At 33.4% G+C, this 19,888-nt stretch overlaps 2 protein-coding genes across 3 annotated transcripts in view; one reads left to right on the top strand and one right to left on the bottom strand.

Moving 5' to 3' along the window:
• Nucleotides 1-19,888, bottom strand: part of LOC124455513 (serine/threonine-protein kinase D1-like) — a 56,160-nt gene that overhangs the window by 14,045 nt on the left and 22,227 nt on the right. The window lies entirely within an intron of this gene.
• Nucleotides 4,652-19,153, top strand: LOC124455511 (loricrin-like). 2 transcript variants are annotated; one of them, XM_047006142.1, is made up of 8 exons: nucleotides 4,652-4,718; nucleotides 7,518-7,583; nucleotides 9,151-9,258; nucleotides 10,910-11,085; nucleotides 12,474-12,692; nucleotides 15,151-15,471; nucleotides 15,727-16,066; nucleotides 19,105-19,153. In XM_047006142.1, exons 3-8 carry the CDS (start codon nucleotides 9,197-9,199, stop codon nucleotides 19,127-19,129), a joined length of 1,143 nt encoding a protein of 380 aa, XP_046862098.1. In that variant the 5' UTR covers nucleotides 4,652-4,718; nucleotides 7,518-7,583; nucleotides 9,151-9,196; the 3' UTR covers nucleotides 19,130-19,153. The 2 variants fall into 2 exon arrangements, with proteins under 2 accessions (XP_046862098.1, XP_046862099.1); XM_047006143.1 differs by lacking the exon at nucleotides 19,105-19,153 and adding an exon at nucleotides 19,010-19,040.

Here is a 19,888-nt window from a genome sequence, read left to right as displayed (position 1 = left end):
TTCAGACAAAATTTGTACAATAACCAAGGCGCGGCGACTAAGCTTAGCTGGTCTGGCAAGGTCTGGCCGCTATGCCACACAATAAATCTTATCCAAAAGGGAAAACTATGGAAAAACACACACAAAAAAGAAATTGTTGTACAGTTTGAAGTGCAATATTATTTCAAAACAATTTATTAAAATTGAAGCATGGAAAAGGCAGATATTCTTGTGTAGAAGACAAAGAAAAAGCAAGCAGTTGGGGTGGGGGTGATCCGGGTGACTCGTTAGCTCACTGAGCTGATTTATAAATGACTTTAATACTCAAACTAAGCTTGTTTGCAGTTTGCTGGCAGACAGATTTATCCCAAGGTAGATTAACCATTGTTTTCAGTGTTGTCTAAAAGCACTCGATTAAACCTGCCTCCTAGCAAAACGTAAACAAGTCACGTCGTCTATAAAATAATGTTGGTATCATTTACACACAGATATATCTATTTCTATGGCTCTGATTTGATGGAAATTTATTTATAATGGCCGGTAAAAAACGATGTTTTTCTACAGCACTGTGATTGTTATACTAAAATATGTTCAACCAACTCTCTTTTTAATGGAAAAAACATCGCAAAAAATAGTACATAATACATGTTTTTGCATCTTAAACTCAGTTTTTCTTCACTAAAAGGGCGTTGGTTAAAATAAGACAAATTTTGTACATATTAAATCAACTATCTTTTCAATCGCAAAAACATCGTTGAACTAGTACATAATACATGTTTTTGCATGTAAACTCAGTTTTTCTTCACTAAAAGGGGATTGGTTAAAATAAGACAAATTTTGTAAATATATTTGTGTCAACATATGAACATCAAACGAAAAGACATCGCATATCAAACGAAAAGACATCACACATCAAACGAAAAGACATCACACTTTTCTTTTGCAAAAAAAGACCACTCGATATCAACTCATCCACGATAACTTACCATCATCATCATGCCCGTTAATGCTTTTAATAGCAGACGAGCTTACAAGAAAATATGGACACGGGACGATCATTGAAAAAAAATGTCCTCAGCGCGATGAGTTTGTGGAGCTTAAGACAGCTGGAGCCCATGTTGGAAACAGCACTGCAGTATACGCTGATGATGACAGACTTGTTTGCCCATTTTGCGATTACATTGAAGCAGGTGAAACATGTGTGTACTTTATTTTGTTTTATTACGTTTTAACATTCATGAGATAAGTTATGTAGATGTCAGTAACGCAGATGAGAAGTTACCTAGTAAAGCAAATGAAGAATCCCAACCATCTCAATATGAAAACAAATCAGTGCCAAGGAAAAGAATACCAATGGAAAGGCAAAGCCCTCCAGCATGCAAGTGGCATTCGAGAATGCAATGAAAGAGCACAACAAATATCTCAAGGAGTCCGATGAAATGTTTTTGTCAGAAATGAAAAAAGAAGCAGAAAAAGAGCGAGAGTTGCGAAAGGAAGAGCTTAATGTTTATAAGGAGTAATGTCACTTCCTGCAAAAGCAATAACAGTGAGGTCTCAGTGTGTGCAACAACCATTCTACAATGTTCACCATGATGCTGAAAGTCAACAAACATATAAAAAACTTTGCTTTAATTTAAGAACATGAGTAATTTAGCTATCATCAGCTTATTGTGTTATCAAAAACTCAGTTAAAGAATTTCTAATTTGCTCTGCACTTGCGTCTGTGTTCTGTAAAACAAATTTCATCATCAGGAATAAGTTCAACATAATCTGCAAAAAGTTTGTCAGCTCTACTCTCACAAATATTGTGTACAACACAACATGCTGCAATTTTCATAGGCAAATGATCTAAATTTGTATAATTCTTGTTAAGTAGGCATCGGAATCTGTTTTTTAAACGGCCAAATGCACACTCCACGACTTGCCTTTCTCGACTTATGTAGTAATTAAATTTCTTTTGAGCAGGACTGAAATTGCCATCATTAGGATGCCTCTTCATCAACCATGGTAACAGTGGATATGCTAGATCACCAATAAGCATGAATGGTACATTGCAACCACATATCTCTTTTCCTCCCTAAAGTATATTAAGACCATGAATTTTTTAGTGACTATTATGAAAAATGCAGTAAAATTTGCCTCTGACCAAAGATAAGCTTTCTATTATAAGAACAGAAAACTTACATTTGGGAAAAGTTTTCCTGCTTCAGCTTTTGCAAACACTCCCGAGTTTGACAAAACTCTTGCCTCATGGACTCGACCTTGCCCTTTATGAAAATGTCAGTGAATCTTCAAAATCTTTTAAATTAATATTTTTTTATTTTTTAAGTGTGTGTAATTTAATTCACTTTGTGTAACTTACTGATTCAACTAGTTGAAACACATGTCTAAATTAATAAGAAACCTGTTTTACACCAGTCACTGTTAAACTTCCCCATGGGATCTAAAAATTGTTAGAAGGTGAAAAATGTCAGTTGCATAACAGGGAGGCAAAAATTTATTAAGTCAACCCTAACAAAAGCAGTACATTTTGCTACCTGTATTGATGATCAACAACATCTTGGAGAACAATAGAGTAGAATCCTTTTCAATTGTAGTAATCTTATGCAGAATTTGAAGGTGCAACAATTTGAATATGAGTGCCATCAATGGCTCCGGCGCATTGAGGGAAGCCTAATGTCATTAGAAAGACATCAACGATACTCTGCAGTCTATCGCCCGTTGGCCATTTGATAACAAGACGCAATAACACGTCAACAATAGCTTGGCAAACCTCGTTCACGATTTCACAGGCTGTACTTTTTCCTATACCAAAAACGGCAGACTAAAGAACGCAAATCTTCATTGGTAGCCAAATGCCAAAGACAAATTCCTACTCTTTTTGGCACAGGGATAGCCTTTCTGAAATTTGCATCTTCTCGCAAAAGAGTGCCATTGATCTTGTCGCAAATGAAATGGAATGTTCCCTTAGACATACGAAAATTTTCTAGTCAAAACCCATCATCTTTCCACATATCGATAGTTTTTTTCCAGAACAAACCGGTGCCTTTGCTTGCATCCACCCAGAAACGTCCTTCACACATTAATTTATTTCCTAGAACGTTATTAAACCAAAAATAAAACTGGCCGTCCCTTATTTTACTTCGCTGTTTTCACAGTTTCAAAATATATTTCTTTTTCCTTTCACGACGCTTTCGCATCTTTTTGTGGTATTCAGATGTAATATTGAAAATGGTTGCGATCGCTTCGTCCGCCATATTGGGATTGCAATAATACTAATATTACACTCTGTCTGAGGATGACTTTGAAATAAAGTCGAAAATTTACAGTTTACTTCTTGTCTTGTTTTGATTCATATTTTGCAATCTCAAGATGTCTTGTTTCTTCGGAATATGATTTATATTATATTACACTTTGTTGTCAAGGAAACTAGCTCTTCTTACGTGCAGCGTCAGTTAAGTGTGAACGCTCAAAAAATTGAGCTTGGCCATTCACAGGATCCATTTTCATCCCGCCTACCTATGATCTCGGCCATGAACACGACGTGAATATCAATAGTAAATGTATTGCAAAACAAAATCATAGATAGATGAGATGTATCGCTAACTGGTCTCATATGAAAAGGCCCTAATTCAAGGCAGCTAGTTACGTTGATCAAATGAAAATAAATTATTAATTTTCCTCAAGATAGTCGTTGGAGGTCCGTTAAATCTGTGTAATATACATGTACACGCCATAAGTTGCCTCTCGTTCTGAAATGTGCAAAGATTTTAAGTAATATCATCGATTCTTCATCGATGTAATAGTAAATATCTCAAGGTTTGTTAGGCACACCTAAAGATGTAAAATGTTAATGCATATTTATTTTTAACGCTGAAATTTAAATGCCACGTCAAGCAAATTTTATTCAACCAAAAGCAATCTGTAGCTACTGACCTCGACACAAAAAGGGAAAAAAGTCATACGAAAGGGAGATTAATGTTTTTAAGTGATTTTGATATTTTATCTTGATCATAAGCTGACAAATTTTACTAACTACAATGAGATACTTAAGAACAAAAATATTCTTTTTTTAGTTAATTAATTCATCATATATGAAACGTGCAGCTGCGTGAACAAGGTTATATTTCTCAGTTTTCCCATTGTTGTTAAATTTTCGTGTATAATTTTCACACGTATATGAAAATTAAATTGCATGGATACATACAGTTGGACATTAATTGTTCTTAAAAAGTCACATATTTTGCATTGGTAAAGACTAAGTGGCTAAAATAAACATTGTGTATGAACCCTACTTAATTCAAAAAACTTTTATATAAATACGAAGGGCTCCCTCTAAGCATTATGCCCAAGAAAATAAACAGAAGAGATTACATTTTCAGGTAATTCTAAATTTCGAATGCATGTCCTGTGTGACACGCACGCTATTATTGTAAAGTTTCGATAGAATTAGAACTCACTGGAAGGCGATACTGAAGAAAAGAAGCTTACTTTGATCCCCATCAAACTTACGGTATGCAAAATATATGGCTTTGACAGTAATGTATGTCTATGACACCACAACAATGTATGTCTTTGACACCACAAAATGGCTATGACAACATGCTATGAGATGGCTATGACAACATGGCTATGACTCCACAACAATAAATATAATGTTGTGCAAGCTAAGCAGTTGTCTGTAAACTATTGTACAACTGTAAAGGAAAGCTTTATAGCAAATAATCAAATAAAAGATAGTAAGTGAAAAAAATTTGTCAAATTTGAAACTAAATAAATTCTAATACCGACGAATCTCTTCATTAAAGCTATCGAATGTATAAAGCTTGGTTTGCATGCATGTCACAAAAATTTATACATTTTAAAATGAGTTTCTTTTGGAAATGTGTTAATGTGTATGAATGTCGAAATAACATCTATTCTTTATCGACGTATAGTAAATATGTCAGCGTTTGTTGGACACACCTAAAGATTTAAAATGTTGATCTTTATTTGAGTTTAACTGCCACGTCTATGGCGCGCCAAGATGGACAATATTACCAAAATCGAAAATATTTACAACGAAACACATTATCGTATGTCGAAAATAATATACTGGAAACTTTTTCAATATTTGTAAAACGAAACGCAAAAATATAAAAGAAAACAAAAATTCGTTCACCATAATGTATATATACACAACGAAATTTATTTTTCAAGTTATGAAAATTATTTTTATAAAACGAAACTCATTTATATAAAACGAAATTGACATTCATAAAACGACATTTTCTTCGAACAAACGACATTTTTTACCGCTTTTTTGCGGCCATTATTTCGTAGCCTGCAAAGAGCCATCCACATAGATATAATAGAACTAGATTGCTAACGAGTGTGACGTCATATAAGACTTATTAAGGGGGTGTTTACATGAATCCGGAATGAGTTTCGATCCGGAATGAACTCATTCACCTTTAAAAGAAATCCTATTGCATGTTTACATGAATCCGGAATGAGTCAAAACTCGATCCGGATCGAGTTCATTCCTAGTTTCATTCCGGATCGAAATTTCATTCCGGATCGAAATTTACTTTTCATCTCATGTAAACGCGAATTGAGTTTCATTCTGGAATGATATTGTGATTAATGACAAAGCACGCATGTGCCATGGGTATTGTCTTCTGGCAAATTGAAGCTCGTAAGTAAATAAAGAGGCTAAATGGGTTAAAATGAGTGCAAAGAAAAACAACAATTAGTTTCATGTAAACACGGATTGACATCACGTTTCGATCGGGATTGAAAGTCATTCCGGATTCATGTAAACACCCCCTAAGACGGCAGCGTGACATTCATGATAAATCCAAGATGGCGCGGGAACCCTGGCAAAAAACTTCGGGCTACTGTTGTAATTCGGCAATTGTTGTTTTTTGCAGTTTACTTCGTTTCAGTGTTTTCAAACTCCTCCAATCAAGTTTTATTGGAAACAAAGCGTTATTAATAATGTTTTGAAGCCATATTGGACAATTATTATTGGAATACGTGCAAAAATATCGCTTGCGAAGTGTTGTGTAAATTGGTCGTTTGGTTGTGTCGAGGCGTTTGTCTACCAAAGTAAACGGATTTCGTCTGCTTTAGCTCCCATACTGGTTCGTCCACGTTGAAGTACATCATATTGAATACATACAAAAAGATGGGAAAATTATTCTTCATATTTTTTTACATAAATTTCACTTTAAGATGCTACTCGTTCTTTCAATCTTCAAATATGTGTTGACACTTAACAGACAGAGTCTTAATCGTTTCCAAAAAGGATGAGTTTTGTCATCTTTTGCCGCTTAGATGGAGCTCCTTTACGAACGATTCTCTCGGAGTACACTTTGGAAAACTGGTGTACAAATATTTTACTGTACATGTATGCTATTTTTCTGATGAGGATGGTGATATGGTCATCGCAAAAGCTCTCATCTAGTGCATGAGTTTCCTTAGAATGCTGCAATAGCGATTGAAATACATTTGGCTTAGTTTCTTGCAGGACATCTCGTTGCATAACTTGGATTGTTTTTTCTGACAACTGACTCCACTTGTTGACCATTTTGCGAAGGGCTTTATCTGCTGCTTTTGCGTTTCGTTTTACAAATATTGAAAAAGTTGCCAGTATATTATTTTCGACATACGATAATGTGTTTCGATGTAAATATTTTCGATTTTGGTAATATTGTCCATCTCGGCGCGCCATACACGTCAAGCAATTTTAATCAACCAAAAGCAATTCGTGCCGACTTTCATACAATTAGAAAAACAAATACTCGTAAAAGATAAAAAACTGATGTCTATGTTTGGCTTTATGATTTCTTATAACTGTTAACTTCTAATGGAATAGTTGCGTTTATTGAAGAAAGAAAGCTCGTTTAGGTAAGTGGCAATACATATAACTTGGTGGTGGAAGATACAATAATAACTATGATGATATAATCGTTCGATATACGTTTTCGATCACGTGATATTTACATGTTACAACAATAACAATGTTTATTCTTGAATATGCTATAATATATCAATATGTCGACAATTACCAACTTAAAATTTTAAAAAGTTAATAATTCTTCCAAAAAACAATGCGATTCTCAAAACAATAATTTCTTTTTAACATAATTAATTCATCGTGTATAGCTAATAAAATGTGGAGCTCCTGAAACAATGACAATTAACTATTTTTAACTGTTTCATCAAATATTTTCTGAATATTTCAATATTAATTAGCATGTACATGCATTTAAAGATTGATTCATGATTTTTAACAATTCTTAGAGAGTCACAAATTTTGTATTTTGCCAAGATAAAGTAGCTAAGTCACTGCGTGAACCAAATCATGCAAAATTTTCGTACTTCAAGAAATAGAAAAGAAACTCGTGCAATTGAATAAACAAACCCTATACAAATATACCAAGGCTTCCGTTTAAGCAATGTGCTTAAGAACACAAAGATTGAAGCACTTTCAATTTCCTTCATTTTAAATTTATAAATTCATTTCTTGTTTGAGACGCTTGCACTTCTTGCAGAAATCGAATAAGAACAGAGCTCCCTGGAAAAAGTTCCTTAAGAAAACTGCGGATAAATTAAAACAAGTACGTGTATTTATCAATTGTTTTGTATATATGTAGTCAATTTATATTACATTTTTATTGAAATGTGCTCGTATGTAAATATTATGCTATTTTAAATTGGCGCTTTTCTTTAAGAAGTTACTCTCTTTAAAGTTTGGTAAGCCTGTTCTTTGTCGCAGTATGAACTCTTACGCAATGCAGGTGCTTATATGCAATATATTACAGATACATATTACTTTTAAAAGCATGAGAGATGACATGTAAAGCGTAAAAAGACAAAATACGGAAGTGGATCGTACTGATCCCCCATCAAAGTATCGCTATACAGAATATTTGCACAAAATATTTACGACAGTAGTTTTTATCCAATTACATCAACTATAAAAAAGAGAAAAACTTAAGATTCATGATATGAAAGAAAAGATGCAGATTATTTCTTTTTATTATATGGCAAGCGCCACTTCTTCAAAATGGCGCGCTGTGATTAAATCCGGTCAATCTTGTTGGCCATGCGAACACATGAACATTTTAATTTCGATACGAGATTGCAATTTAACAGTTAAAAGCTAAATCACAAGTGTTGTGATCTTTTTAAAATATTTATTGCCATTCCTCGCTCTACACAGCTCTATATAACAACTAGCTATAAGTCTAAAATTGCAAAATCTACAGATATTTATACTCTTTTTTAAATTCAATTATTCATAATATTTTTCTGTATGTAATCTAATGTGCCCCATTTGGTTTTACTTTAAAAGCTAATTACAATAAATAGTTGTATCATACTTGAATTGTTTCTTACAACAATTAACCAGGGTTACCCACAAAATTTTGCTCGCATGTAAAGGTTTTTTTGGATGTCGTATAAAAGTCGAATATTGCATATATTTATATGTATAATTCATTCACAAATATAACTATGAAAACTTTTGATATATAAAAAAAAAGCAAATTTATAGATTTTTCTTTGATTAGAATCAACCATGTAAAGCAAAAAGCACTTCATTTTCTATTTGAAGATTTTTTTAATTTTTATTGTCATTTTGATATCAAGCTGTATATTTAAATTATAAATTTTTTTGCCTTCAAGACAATAAAGTTTTTAATTAAATTTTTTAGATTTTCCACTGATATTAGTAACAAATAAACTCTTCAAAGCAACCTTTTGTATTTTTTTTTTGACGTATAAAATTGAAGATTGAACGATTTATTTAAGTCCTTACTGAAAACGGACTACTAGATTAGACAAAAATTTGGCAAGAAATTAATTATTACTTATAGTTATCTCACCAAACAGCAACATAATTGAGGCACACATATTGGCATGCCGTTTTAAACCTATTTTCATACTTAAGTTCTATAAAATTTTGAGAAATGAGCAATAATTCTAAAACGAGATGAAACGAAAAAACGGCGACTAACCTCTCACGAAAACAAAACAAAAGCGTTCACATTAAGATAATTAACAAAAAAATTACTTGTGCAATTGCGACAAAATATGTATATTTGCACATACTCTTTATTCGTTCTCTCATATGCATATGTGTAAATCAGTAAACCAAATAACCACATATTTGCAATTATGTAGATTTTTGCCTCATTTTCATCTTTCGACACCACGAACTATAACAAGGATGACAAATTTTAGTTTTGGATTTTCGCTCCTACTTGTAGTTATCTATGGATCTATACAAATGTAAGTTTCGTATGCTCGTGTTTGTTTGATTCATGTTTTTCGTCAGATTTTATGTTGATTGAATATAATAACTTTTTGCTTGTGTTTTTAACTCTTTTAGCTGTTCATTTAATCCCATCTTGACACTTGACACCCACCTTTCTCATATTCATTATATGCCTCGCAAAATCTATGCATTTTTACACGGCATTTTTCTTTTTTTTCTACAAAGACACTATCATCTTTGGTAACTGTCTCCACTAAAATCCTCTTTTCTTATCATTACATAGAGTGGCGTAACCAGCCCGCAAGTTTTGGTAGTGCTATGTAAATTTTAGATTATTAACATTATTCATTTTTTTAGAAATCTGTTGTTTTTGCAGTGAGTGATTACAGAAAAATTAACATAGGAGGACTAAATTTGCAGGCTGACTACGTCATTGATTACATGTGCAAACATTGCTGCGCATCCTTTTTTAATTTTTAACCAGTCCTTATGAATTTTGCTTCGATTTGCACGTTTTAATTACTGTTTCTGTCTTTCTAGTGACTCCAAGTGCTCACTTGACCGTTCTCAGCTCGGCTACTTCCAGTCGACCCTTTTTTCAACTGCTACTGTTATAGTTTCCACACCATAGATTATCGCCGATCTGACAACACTCTTATAAATGTCTTCCTTTAATTTAGCCGATAGTTTCTTATTTCACAGCACACACTTAGAACAGCTTCACACAGCTATAGGTCCATTCTCTACAAAAATTTTACGATAAACGGTCTTTCAACATTTCTCCTCACAGTTCCATAGCTCCCCAAGATCTCATTTCTTCTGTTCATTTTTCCAACATGCCATTCCAAATCAGCTTAGATCACAATACTTTCCACCTTAAGTATCTTTTTATATGTATCATCTAGGACCTGTCAGAATCTTTTTTTCTTTTTTCCACTCATTTATTCAGCTGTACATACACTCTATTTATATCAACCACTATTCTACTTTTCTCAATCCTTAGACATAACAAACTATCTGTTATTCTTCAAAATTCCCAACTACCTCCAGCAAATGATTTTTGTACCAATGTTTGTTGTTCTTTTTTTAGCATTATTGTGCCACAATTTTTTAAGCTTTATCCTAAGTATCTTGTTTTTGCTTCCCTAAATCTTGTTTCCTTAAAACAAGAAACCTTAATCCGACTTTTCCCCATCATATATATCACTTCTCTTTTTTCTCCAACATATTACCTATTATGCGTTCACTCCGAAGATTTGTTTTTTCACTTCTCTTTTCAACTTTCTGTCTGTTTTATTTCCTTTTGCATTTTACTTCTTCTTCTTCTCGTAGTTTTTGAATTAGCATGTCCACCAGCAATTTTTATGTTGAAGGCAATGATAACAGACATTGTTATCGCGCGATCCTATTGGGTCAGGAAATTTGACTTTTTGTAGCTACGAAAGATGCTTTTCCTGTCGCAATTCCTTTCAATTGCGTTCAATGACACGCAGATTGTTATAATAACTCATCCACTAGGCATTTGTTATTGCTCATATGACATAAGCTCCAAGACAGTCATTCAAGAGTCATTTGCGTCAGAAAAAATTCTATTCAAATTTAAATAATTAAAGATATCTATTCAAGTTTAATTAGCTGTTTGAAAAATGATATTTTTATCACCAGGAGTCATTCTTTGTGCTGTGATAAAATCAAAAGATTGGCTGATTTAAAAATGGATGCTTATCAGGTACTGTGTAAGAAAAATTCATCACTTTCTCCTGATTGCTGTGATGACATCAAAACAGAAGTTAAATCATATGAAAGGTCGTATGCATCATTATGCTTAAACAGAACTGACGGTACGTCGACAGAAAAATATTTCTACTTATTTATGCTTGTAATTAATTTGAAAATAGATTGTGCTTCGATATTTAACATTTGATTGATTACTTCTTGTCTCAAGCTAGCTTGCGCTTCATATAAAACATATTTGTATTCCATTGATTAAAGTGCATATAAACCTTACAGGATTTTAGTATTGTTTGAAAGAACAACTAGTGAAATTAACAAATTCAAAAAAATAAATTGAATTACATGTAGTCTATATTGGGAAATTGCTGTTAAAAATCCAAATTTACCATATATATTTTTCACTAAGGGGTCTGGTATCAAGTTCGTGTCGTGACGTCATGTAAGGAACACAGTTCGCACGGCTCTATTTAATTCAAGACAAACTGTCTGCTGTAAATTATCCATAGCGTCCTTTTTTAAAAAATTGGCTTTATTTAGGTCGGCATTTTTATCATTAGATTCATCAGAAGATGAAATTTTTGACATAGACTTCGACAGTAGTTTTCAGCAGCAACACTAGGCTAGAGTGAAAAAAAACACATGTGGTATAATATTTACTTTTTATATTGGGAGGTAAGACGGGATGTTTCTAAGACGGGTATTATACATCCCGCATTTATACTAGTTTTTACAACGAGACAAAAAGTAATTGAGATTAAAAAACCATCATATCACATCTCCTCAGCCTTGATTTGCCAAAGCCTTTGTCTAAAGACTAACCGGCGCGAGACAAAAAAACATCCCAACTCCATACAAACAAAGGACAATTACATATAGAAAATGTATAAAACCGAGGTCTCATTCATCTCCCGTTTTGGGAGTCAGTCCATCCTGGATCTCATATAAACAAGTGCTTTTTGTGCCCCTTATACATAGGAGAAGATTGGGCCAGCAATGACTGGGAAGAAATATTCTACACAAGCTTGCTTCTCTTGCAAATTAATATATACCGCCTAGTCAAGTTCTTGGGCTTAAATGTAAAATGCAAATACTATACATAGCTGATATTGGACATTTTACTCGCTTTAGCGCAACAAAGTCGAGCCACTTATTTCAACAGAATTAGCCGTTTAAAACGAATGAGTGAAGGCCTTTGACTTATGGGCAGAAAACGTTAAACCTGCCGGTTATAGTCGACTAAGTTGGACTTATATGACAAAATCTTGCTATACTTTTCACATATCTCTAACGACAGTTCAGACCTGTGTTACTTACATGACATCAGCTGTACTCGCAAGCCCAGTCCCATAGCGGTAAAACCGAGCAAACTATTTGTCTGATTACAGAAAAATTTTGGAATATGGCCTTTGATATCACGTATATTGAATAGTGTAAAAACACGTAAGGTTTATATGCAATTTAGATAATTCAATTCCATAGTTGTATTGTAATATAGTTGAGTTCCGTCAATTCAATGCAAATTTTACAAATCTTGGAGCCACTGGTCGCCACGGTCCAACATCAATTGGTCAATTTTACAATGGTCAGGATCACGTAAATATGGTAACCGTATCAAAAGGTATCCAGTATTGGACAGTGCCTTACACTGGAACTTATGAAATTACTGCTGTCGGTGCACAAGGAGGTTATGACAAATATGGCTCTACATGCAGAGGTAAAGTTTTAAAGTTTGCTATTATTGTAGTTTCCTATCACTTAATTGGAAACTCAATTTTAAAACAATATTATTACACTAGAAGTTACTATCGCAAGGAAAATGCTGCTCGGGCTTTTCACCCATGGGACGAGTGCTTAGAAGAAATGAAATCAAGCGTACGGAAAGCCGACGGCAAGCTCGAGCGAGCATAAGTATATCCGCTTCCCGTGTTTTACTTGCGACGATTATAGAAACATCCTCGAAAAATTTAACATTAAATTCATTGCTATTATGAATGAAAACCGTTTTTATTAGATTATACCATATCTTCATTTGTCGTCCTAAGGCTTTGTGAAGAGTAACATTGTCGTTCACAAATAAATGGAGCAAAGTTTACTCCGTATATGAAAAGAATAAACAATGTTTACAAGATAATATACAACTGAATGAATCTTTAATTTTGGGCCAACAGGCCGTGTAGTTTTATTAGTATTTTTTCATTATGGTAGGACTATATTGCTCATTGTTATATAATTAATTTGTGAATGGAGAGGCTTCACACGTGTCAAGTATTTTTTTACCATCCCATTACACGTACGTACATAATTTAAAACAAAAATCATTTAGCATGCTGAAACAGTTATACTACATGAAACATTGACTCTAAAACTGTAAGGTCAATATTGAGATTTTTACATATTTATTGTCTAATGTAATAGCAAATTAGCTAAATGTACTTTTATCCAATATGCGGTTAATGGAATATTTGTGCCGATAAAAGTGTACTTTTTTCTACCATATGTGATGCAGTCAACAAAATGTTCTTGCTGTAAAAAGCGTCGATAATATCATGAAAGCACATTGCTTTTTTATCCGAGTGGATCGCCTTGGTGCAAATCAGCAGCTGTTAATGAAGCCATACTACTGCTGGTATCAAGTATTCCAGGAAACTTTGCTTTCTGTTCGTTCGACAAATCAAAAATATAAAAGACTTAAATCTTAAAATGTTTTTTAATGTTTATCAATCGAAAAAACATACGTGCTCTACTTAATATTTTTATCATCCACTCCCTCACAATTCAAAAAATGTTCTAAATTGTGACGTCGTGCCCTAAAAAATCTTGCCGGACAGACGCCAAATCCGAGTGTTGAAAAGTACATAGATTGCGTGAAAAGACTGGGTCGAGTGAAATAGGAGTCATGAATAGTGTGCTGCCTCGTTCATGCTCGGCAGCAATTAACATGGCGATGAAATTTTCAAATTTTATAACTTTTGCAGCTGTATATTTAGCAAATGCTCAAAACTGCGCTAATTTTTCTTGCGAATAGCAAAATTCACCAACCTATAAGAAACTAAATGGATTTAACATCGCTTACTTTGTTTTTTTCGTATCTAGAACATACAATTTTTCAAAATTTATCAAACTTTCGCAAGTGATTGTTTTCATAATGTATGAAAAATGCGACTGAACATAAACTGTTATTGTGTTCGTATGAAAAATATTCAACTACTTAAATTTATATTATGGGAAAGCAAATAAAAATATGATTTCTTTTACATAAGCCAGAGTGTTTAGTCTGTTATTTGGCACTAAAGAAACCCTTTCTTTTGCGCAGGCGTCAATGATAATGACAGTTGAATACTTTACGACACAAATTGTTACGTGACGTAACAATTTATTACAAAAAAAATTTGAACTAATTATTCGGAAAATCGAATATAGTGTTTTCATGCGTCGCCATTTTTGCGCGTGACGTCAAAGCGGCCATGTTGGGGCATTGAAGTAAATACATGCAACGCTACCTGAAATAATTGAAGCCGTGACTTTACCCCAGACACGCGCGTGTAATGTTTCGAAATTCTCACGGAGTAAAAATTGATTGAACACGCAACTCGAAGAGAAAATAAACAATAAAATCGAAAAAGACATTTTTTTGTTTGTCGTTGCATGTTTGTATTGACATTTGATCAATTTGACAGTTGCTTCTTCTTTGCTCATTTTAGTTCAATGTGTTGGGGAGAGAACATCAAAGTGCCGATGCTCAAAATAACATTAAATCAACATAAATTCTTTTCATTATCAGCGATTTTCCCCCAACATAGCGACTTATGAAAACACTCTATAGCTTTATAATGCGCGGAAACGTCTCTAAAAAATCTAACAGACTGCATGGTTTGCGCAAGAATTTTGAATGGTGAAAACATAAACAAAACTTCGTTTAAATGATAAATTTAATGATGAATTTTTCTTTTCAATATATTTTTGAAAAGCCTATTTTGTAAAGAAAATACAAACAAAGATTATATATTTTCATTCCAATATTTTTCCTGTAAATCAAAGTACCTGTGTTTCCGTTTCAGAAGCTTGTGCTTTTATGCGAGGCCATGCAGTTCCAATTAAAAGAATTATTTCCTATACAAAAGCAATAATTTTGATTTGCTTAAACTTATAATAGGATAATCTATCGTTTTTAGGTCGTGGAGCTTATATGAAAGGAGACTTTGAAATAAACAAAGGAGAAATTATTAAAATTCTGGTTGGGCAAAAGGCACCCGTCAATACCCGTGCCTATACATCAGGAGGTGGCGGTGGTTCTTTTGTTGCTAGGATCAATAATGTACCCCTACTGGTTGCTGGAGGTGGTGGTGGTATAGAATCTCTGAGCAAACGTTTAGATAACTGTGATGCGAGCACTAAAACATCTGGAAAAAATAACAAATGTGTCACACCTTGTGGAAACTGGGCTGGAGGAGTAAATGGGCAAGGAGCAAAGCAGGCTGATTCAGGAAATTCAGGTTGTAGCAGATTTTGAATTTACGGTATTTAGGCTCACATTTTTGATAACTTGAAATCATTACGAGAAAAATTTGTTGTTAAGGGATACTGAAATTACTATGTATGAGCTCTAACCATTACACCAAGATTTATTATTATCGATAACAAACTTTCTCATATAAATCATATTAGCCCTGTGATGCATTTTTTGTTTGCAATCAAATCAGAAGTAAAACAATATAAAATTTATATATAATTTTTATGATGTTTACTAGGTGGTGGTGGAGGTGGATTTTACAGCAATGGAAGAAGTAGTAAACAGTTTGGTGGAAAGTATGGAAATGGAGGAGAAGGAGGTTTTGCTTTTATAAATGGAGGAGCAGGAGGACGTGCCAAGCTTAACAATGCCGTTGGTGGATTTGGAGGTGGTGGTGGGGCATATGGTTCTGGTGGAGGACCAGGTGGTGGAGGTGGTTACTCAGGTGGAGCATCGGGAGAAAATGTGTCCGGATCTTGTGGTGGTGGAGGTGGATCTTATAATGCAGGAAAAAATCAAGTGAACAAGTCAGCCTTTAATGACAAAGGAGACGGATATGTCATTATCACTCGAAAGAGGTAGATTAAATCATCTTAAACTTATGTATTTTTTGGTAAAAACACTTTAGAACCTTGTTGTATAGTTTAGAACTGTTTAAGACAACATATTTTGAAATAAAAGTTTGCCTATCTGTTAAAACACAAATTGTGGTAGTCAACGTGAATCAGCACGATATTTACCCATATCTATAAATACGAGTAAAGTTTTTGTGTATTGACAACATTGTTGTCAAACTAAAATTTTTATGTAATAAGACTTCATAGTTGCATCAGGGGTAAGTTTTTTTTTCTTCAATGCCATAGTCTAAGTTTTGATTGTGAACCTACTCTTTAAATAAATATTTTCAAACCTTATCTGGATAAAAAAATCAAGCCTTTTTTGCAGTCTGCATTTTGGATAATGTCAATGAGGTATTTTTTGATATTTTCTGAGTGATTCATTTCGCGCCGTAGTTTTTTGAAAGACATAATTGCGTAAGCACTTTTAAGAAAACATAGGTACGAGTGCGTTCATGTGGATAGCCCTACCCTTATTTCAGTTTAAATGGTGTGTTTCATACCTTATAACTTGATACCATGAGAAGTGAACTTCAAAATGCTCTTTATTGCTCTAAATCTACCCAATTTATACCTATCTAAAACATAATTTATTTATACTGGTAATATAAACAAATATTCAGCGGTTTTGAATATTTTGCTATTACAACATGTTATATGTACAGTTGACAAAATGATACAGGTTCTGTATTAAACAGTCCCTTTGTGTTAAGCCGTCACCTGCTATTGCTTCGAAAATTTCGTAATACAATTATCGTAAGAGAAACCTTTATATATTGAAGGGTTAAAATGATTACAGCACGTTCATGCAGTTAGCCTGAGTAATGTCAGTTGTATAAAAAAGTAATTATTGCTAGCTGTAGTTAAAAGGTAGTTAGAGTTAGCTACTTAGCATCGCTAACTTTACAAAACACAGTTAAATATGGCGGCGTTGCTTACGAAGATATTAATGGACAAGATGTTGTTGATTAACAAGGTTTTTCATATGGTTTTTGCATCGTCCGTTGCAAAGCCTTTTAGAATAAGAGCTTTGAGGGCGGTATACATTTTTATTGCTGTAAACATCCAAGTACTTGTTAAGCTCATAATTCCATTACTAACAACTTGTTAGGAATTGAATTATTATGAGCTTTCACTATATATATATCTTATATATCTTTCTTGTTTACTCACAACATTCAGCATCTTCCAAAACTTCTGCGTATGAGGTGACTGACATTCTAAAATAACATTTTTTTGCACTTAATCAGTGTGAGTGTAAGTGAGCTTTTAGAATACGGACATATGACTTCTTCAAGAATTTTATTGCCGAATAATAGTATTAATCCCAAAGCATCGACGACATTTCTTATTTATTACAAGAAATATGTTACACTTCTGTCCGAAAGAAAAGAAAAAACGGAATATAAAAAACAATGAGTTCCTTCGTAAGGAAGAAATCATTTACGTTGAGTTATAAACGCACTTACCTACCACAAAATAGTTTATTTAAATCAAATATCAAGTTTACACAATGTAATATATACAGCCATCTACAGAACTTATAGTTTAAATTCCCTCCTTTAAATTCAACAAATTCATTAAGAGGAAATCCATTTGATAGAATTCTATAATTAGTGACAAACACTGCGCTTATTCACAAAGAACTATCGTTAATAATAGGTGTTAAGATTAATATAAACTCAAATCAATCTTTAATAGGTGAAGATTATAAAAAAGACATATGAAAAAAAACACTTGAACAACCCACGATTTAAAAGCTGAGCGTATGTGTTCAGACTAACAAAAAGATTGACAAAGGCTTAAACAACATGCACGATATTTTACCCCCTATATGTTTCAAATGCTTTTTAGCTTTGCCGTTTTTGGGAGCAAGTTATTTTTAATTACACTTTTAATTTAACATAGAAAAATAATCATGTCAGTATCTATTATTGGATGAGTTTGGATTCACTTCATTCGTTGATGTTGACGTATGCTAAATTTGACTTTTGAGACAACCCGCCTTCCTCCTGTTTCGCTGTCTTTAATTTTTTTTTAGATTCTTTCAATGACCTGCTTCAACATAACAAAAATGGCTAACATTGTTTTTAAGCCGTTAATTATCCAGGCAACTTTAAGTGTTTCCATTAAGTCAACAACCTTTTACGGCATCCCAATAGGCGTCCTAGAAATCCATTTGAGTTTTTTATACAATCGATTTATGTATTGAACACCAATTCTTATTCTTGTGCAATATGTTTGTTTAACTTCAATTTTTTATGGTCTTAGCAGTCTTATACTTTGACAAGGTAGGAAACTTTCAACACAAAATTATCGTTTGTTTTTACTATATTTTTGCAGTATTTTCAACATTAAAATTTGTTTATATTGTATAAAAAACATCAATGTTTTTAGGGCTTGTAGCAAAAATTTTTCAAAACGTATATAATTTAAGGCCACTTACCTTGTCATCCTTCATATTTTTGAATGTTCAAAGGCATCGCAGATTGGCAGCATTTAATTCAAAAACTGTACTAGCCATGCAGTCTGAATACATGCGTAAACAAACATACGTGCATGGTGTTAAACTAAATTGCGCGCGTGACAAGCATTGCACATGAATCAAAGAAAGTAATTAATATTTACGCAAATCGATTGCACTTAAATAAGGTTTCAAGGCTGCCTGTGGCACTCCTGTTTGCTGATCTTTTATTGATCTTGCGACACGCAATAGGACATATACCTGAGCCCAGAGTCTAAACTAGAAATTCAATTGGGGAGGTGCATACCCATATATTCTGTTGTGCCCTACTAATTTCTTATGAAAGTGAATTGAATTTTAAAAGAAATCAGTAGAGCACGACAGAGCCCAAATTCTTAGCTCATCTATGGCAAATACAATTAAATTCTTGAATGTTTCAGTGAAACTTTAGAAAGCCAAAAATAGTGAGACTACAGTGAAATTTACAAGAATCATCGACAGGGTATTTGACATTCTTAATTCCAAATCTCCTCAGGCAAAGAGATACAAGCAACTTCTGAAAAGAAAATCTGAGGACACATGGGGTGATGAGAAGAGAACCTAAAATCAAGAAACGACATGACATAAACTCAAGCAAAAACCTGCGCAGTATAATAATCATGGAAGTCTGTCATCATTAGCGCTAAATCAAGTCATTTAAACATCTTTGATGATCATACTCCTGAGTTGACCAATGACCCTGATGAAGACCACAAGATGAAATTGATTACGTACACTGCCGACAAATACTTCACCCTTAGGCTTTTCAAGTACAGCAAACGTTTTAATGAAACCGTTATATTCAAAATGGACAACGAAGTTACAGATTCCAGTTAACTAAATTGATTTTGTTTACAAACCAACGAAATTTTATGAACTATTGATAAACATTACTTATCGACCGTGAACTGTACAGTGTGTAAAGTGTTTCCGAAGACGTCTTTATGGTTTTGTGTTAGTTTGAATTATATCGCTTGAAATAGCATCGATCGTTAATTGTCATTTCCTTGCGATTCTTCTTTTGTTTCTTTTCCTATATCCTTTTAATATTTAACAGCTCATAGAAATAAATAAATAATACTAAAAACACAAAAAAAAAGAGCCAAATAACTCCTTGTACGTGGAATACTTATTGCCGTCGATAAAGCACGTTATCAGGGGGGAGTGTAAATGTTACTGTGCTCAAGCTGGCTTTAACCAATCATGAATAAAGTATGGCAGTTAGCGTTCGAGGGTTATTTAATTCAATGAATGGACCACAGTCCAAAATGCGTAATTTT

The sequence above is a fragment of the Xenia sp. Carnegie-2017 genome, unplaced genomic scaffold, assembly GCF_021976095.1.
Source record: "Xenia sp. Carnegie-2017 unplaced genomic scaffold, XeniaSp_v1 HiC_scaffold_4, whole genome shotgun sequence".
NCBI lineage: Eukaryota > Metazoa > Cnidaria > Anthozoa > Malacalcyonacea > Xeniidae > Xenia > Xenia sp. Carnegie-2017.
This window is presented reverse-complemented; position numbering and strand designations above follow the sequence as displayed.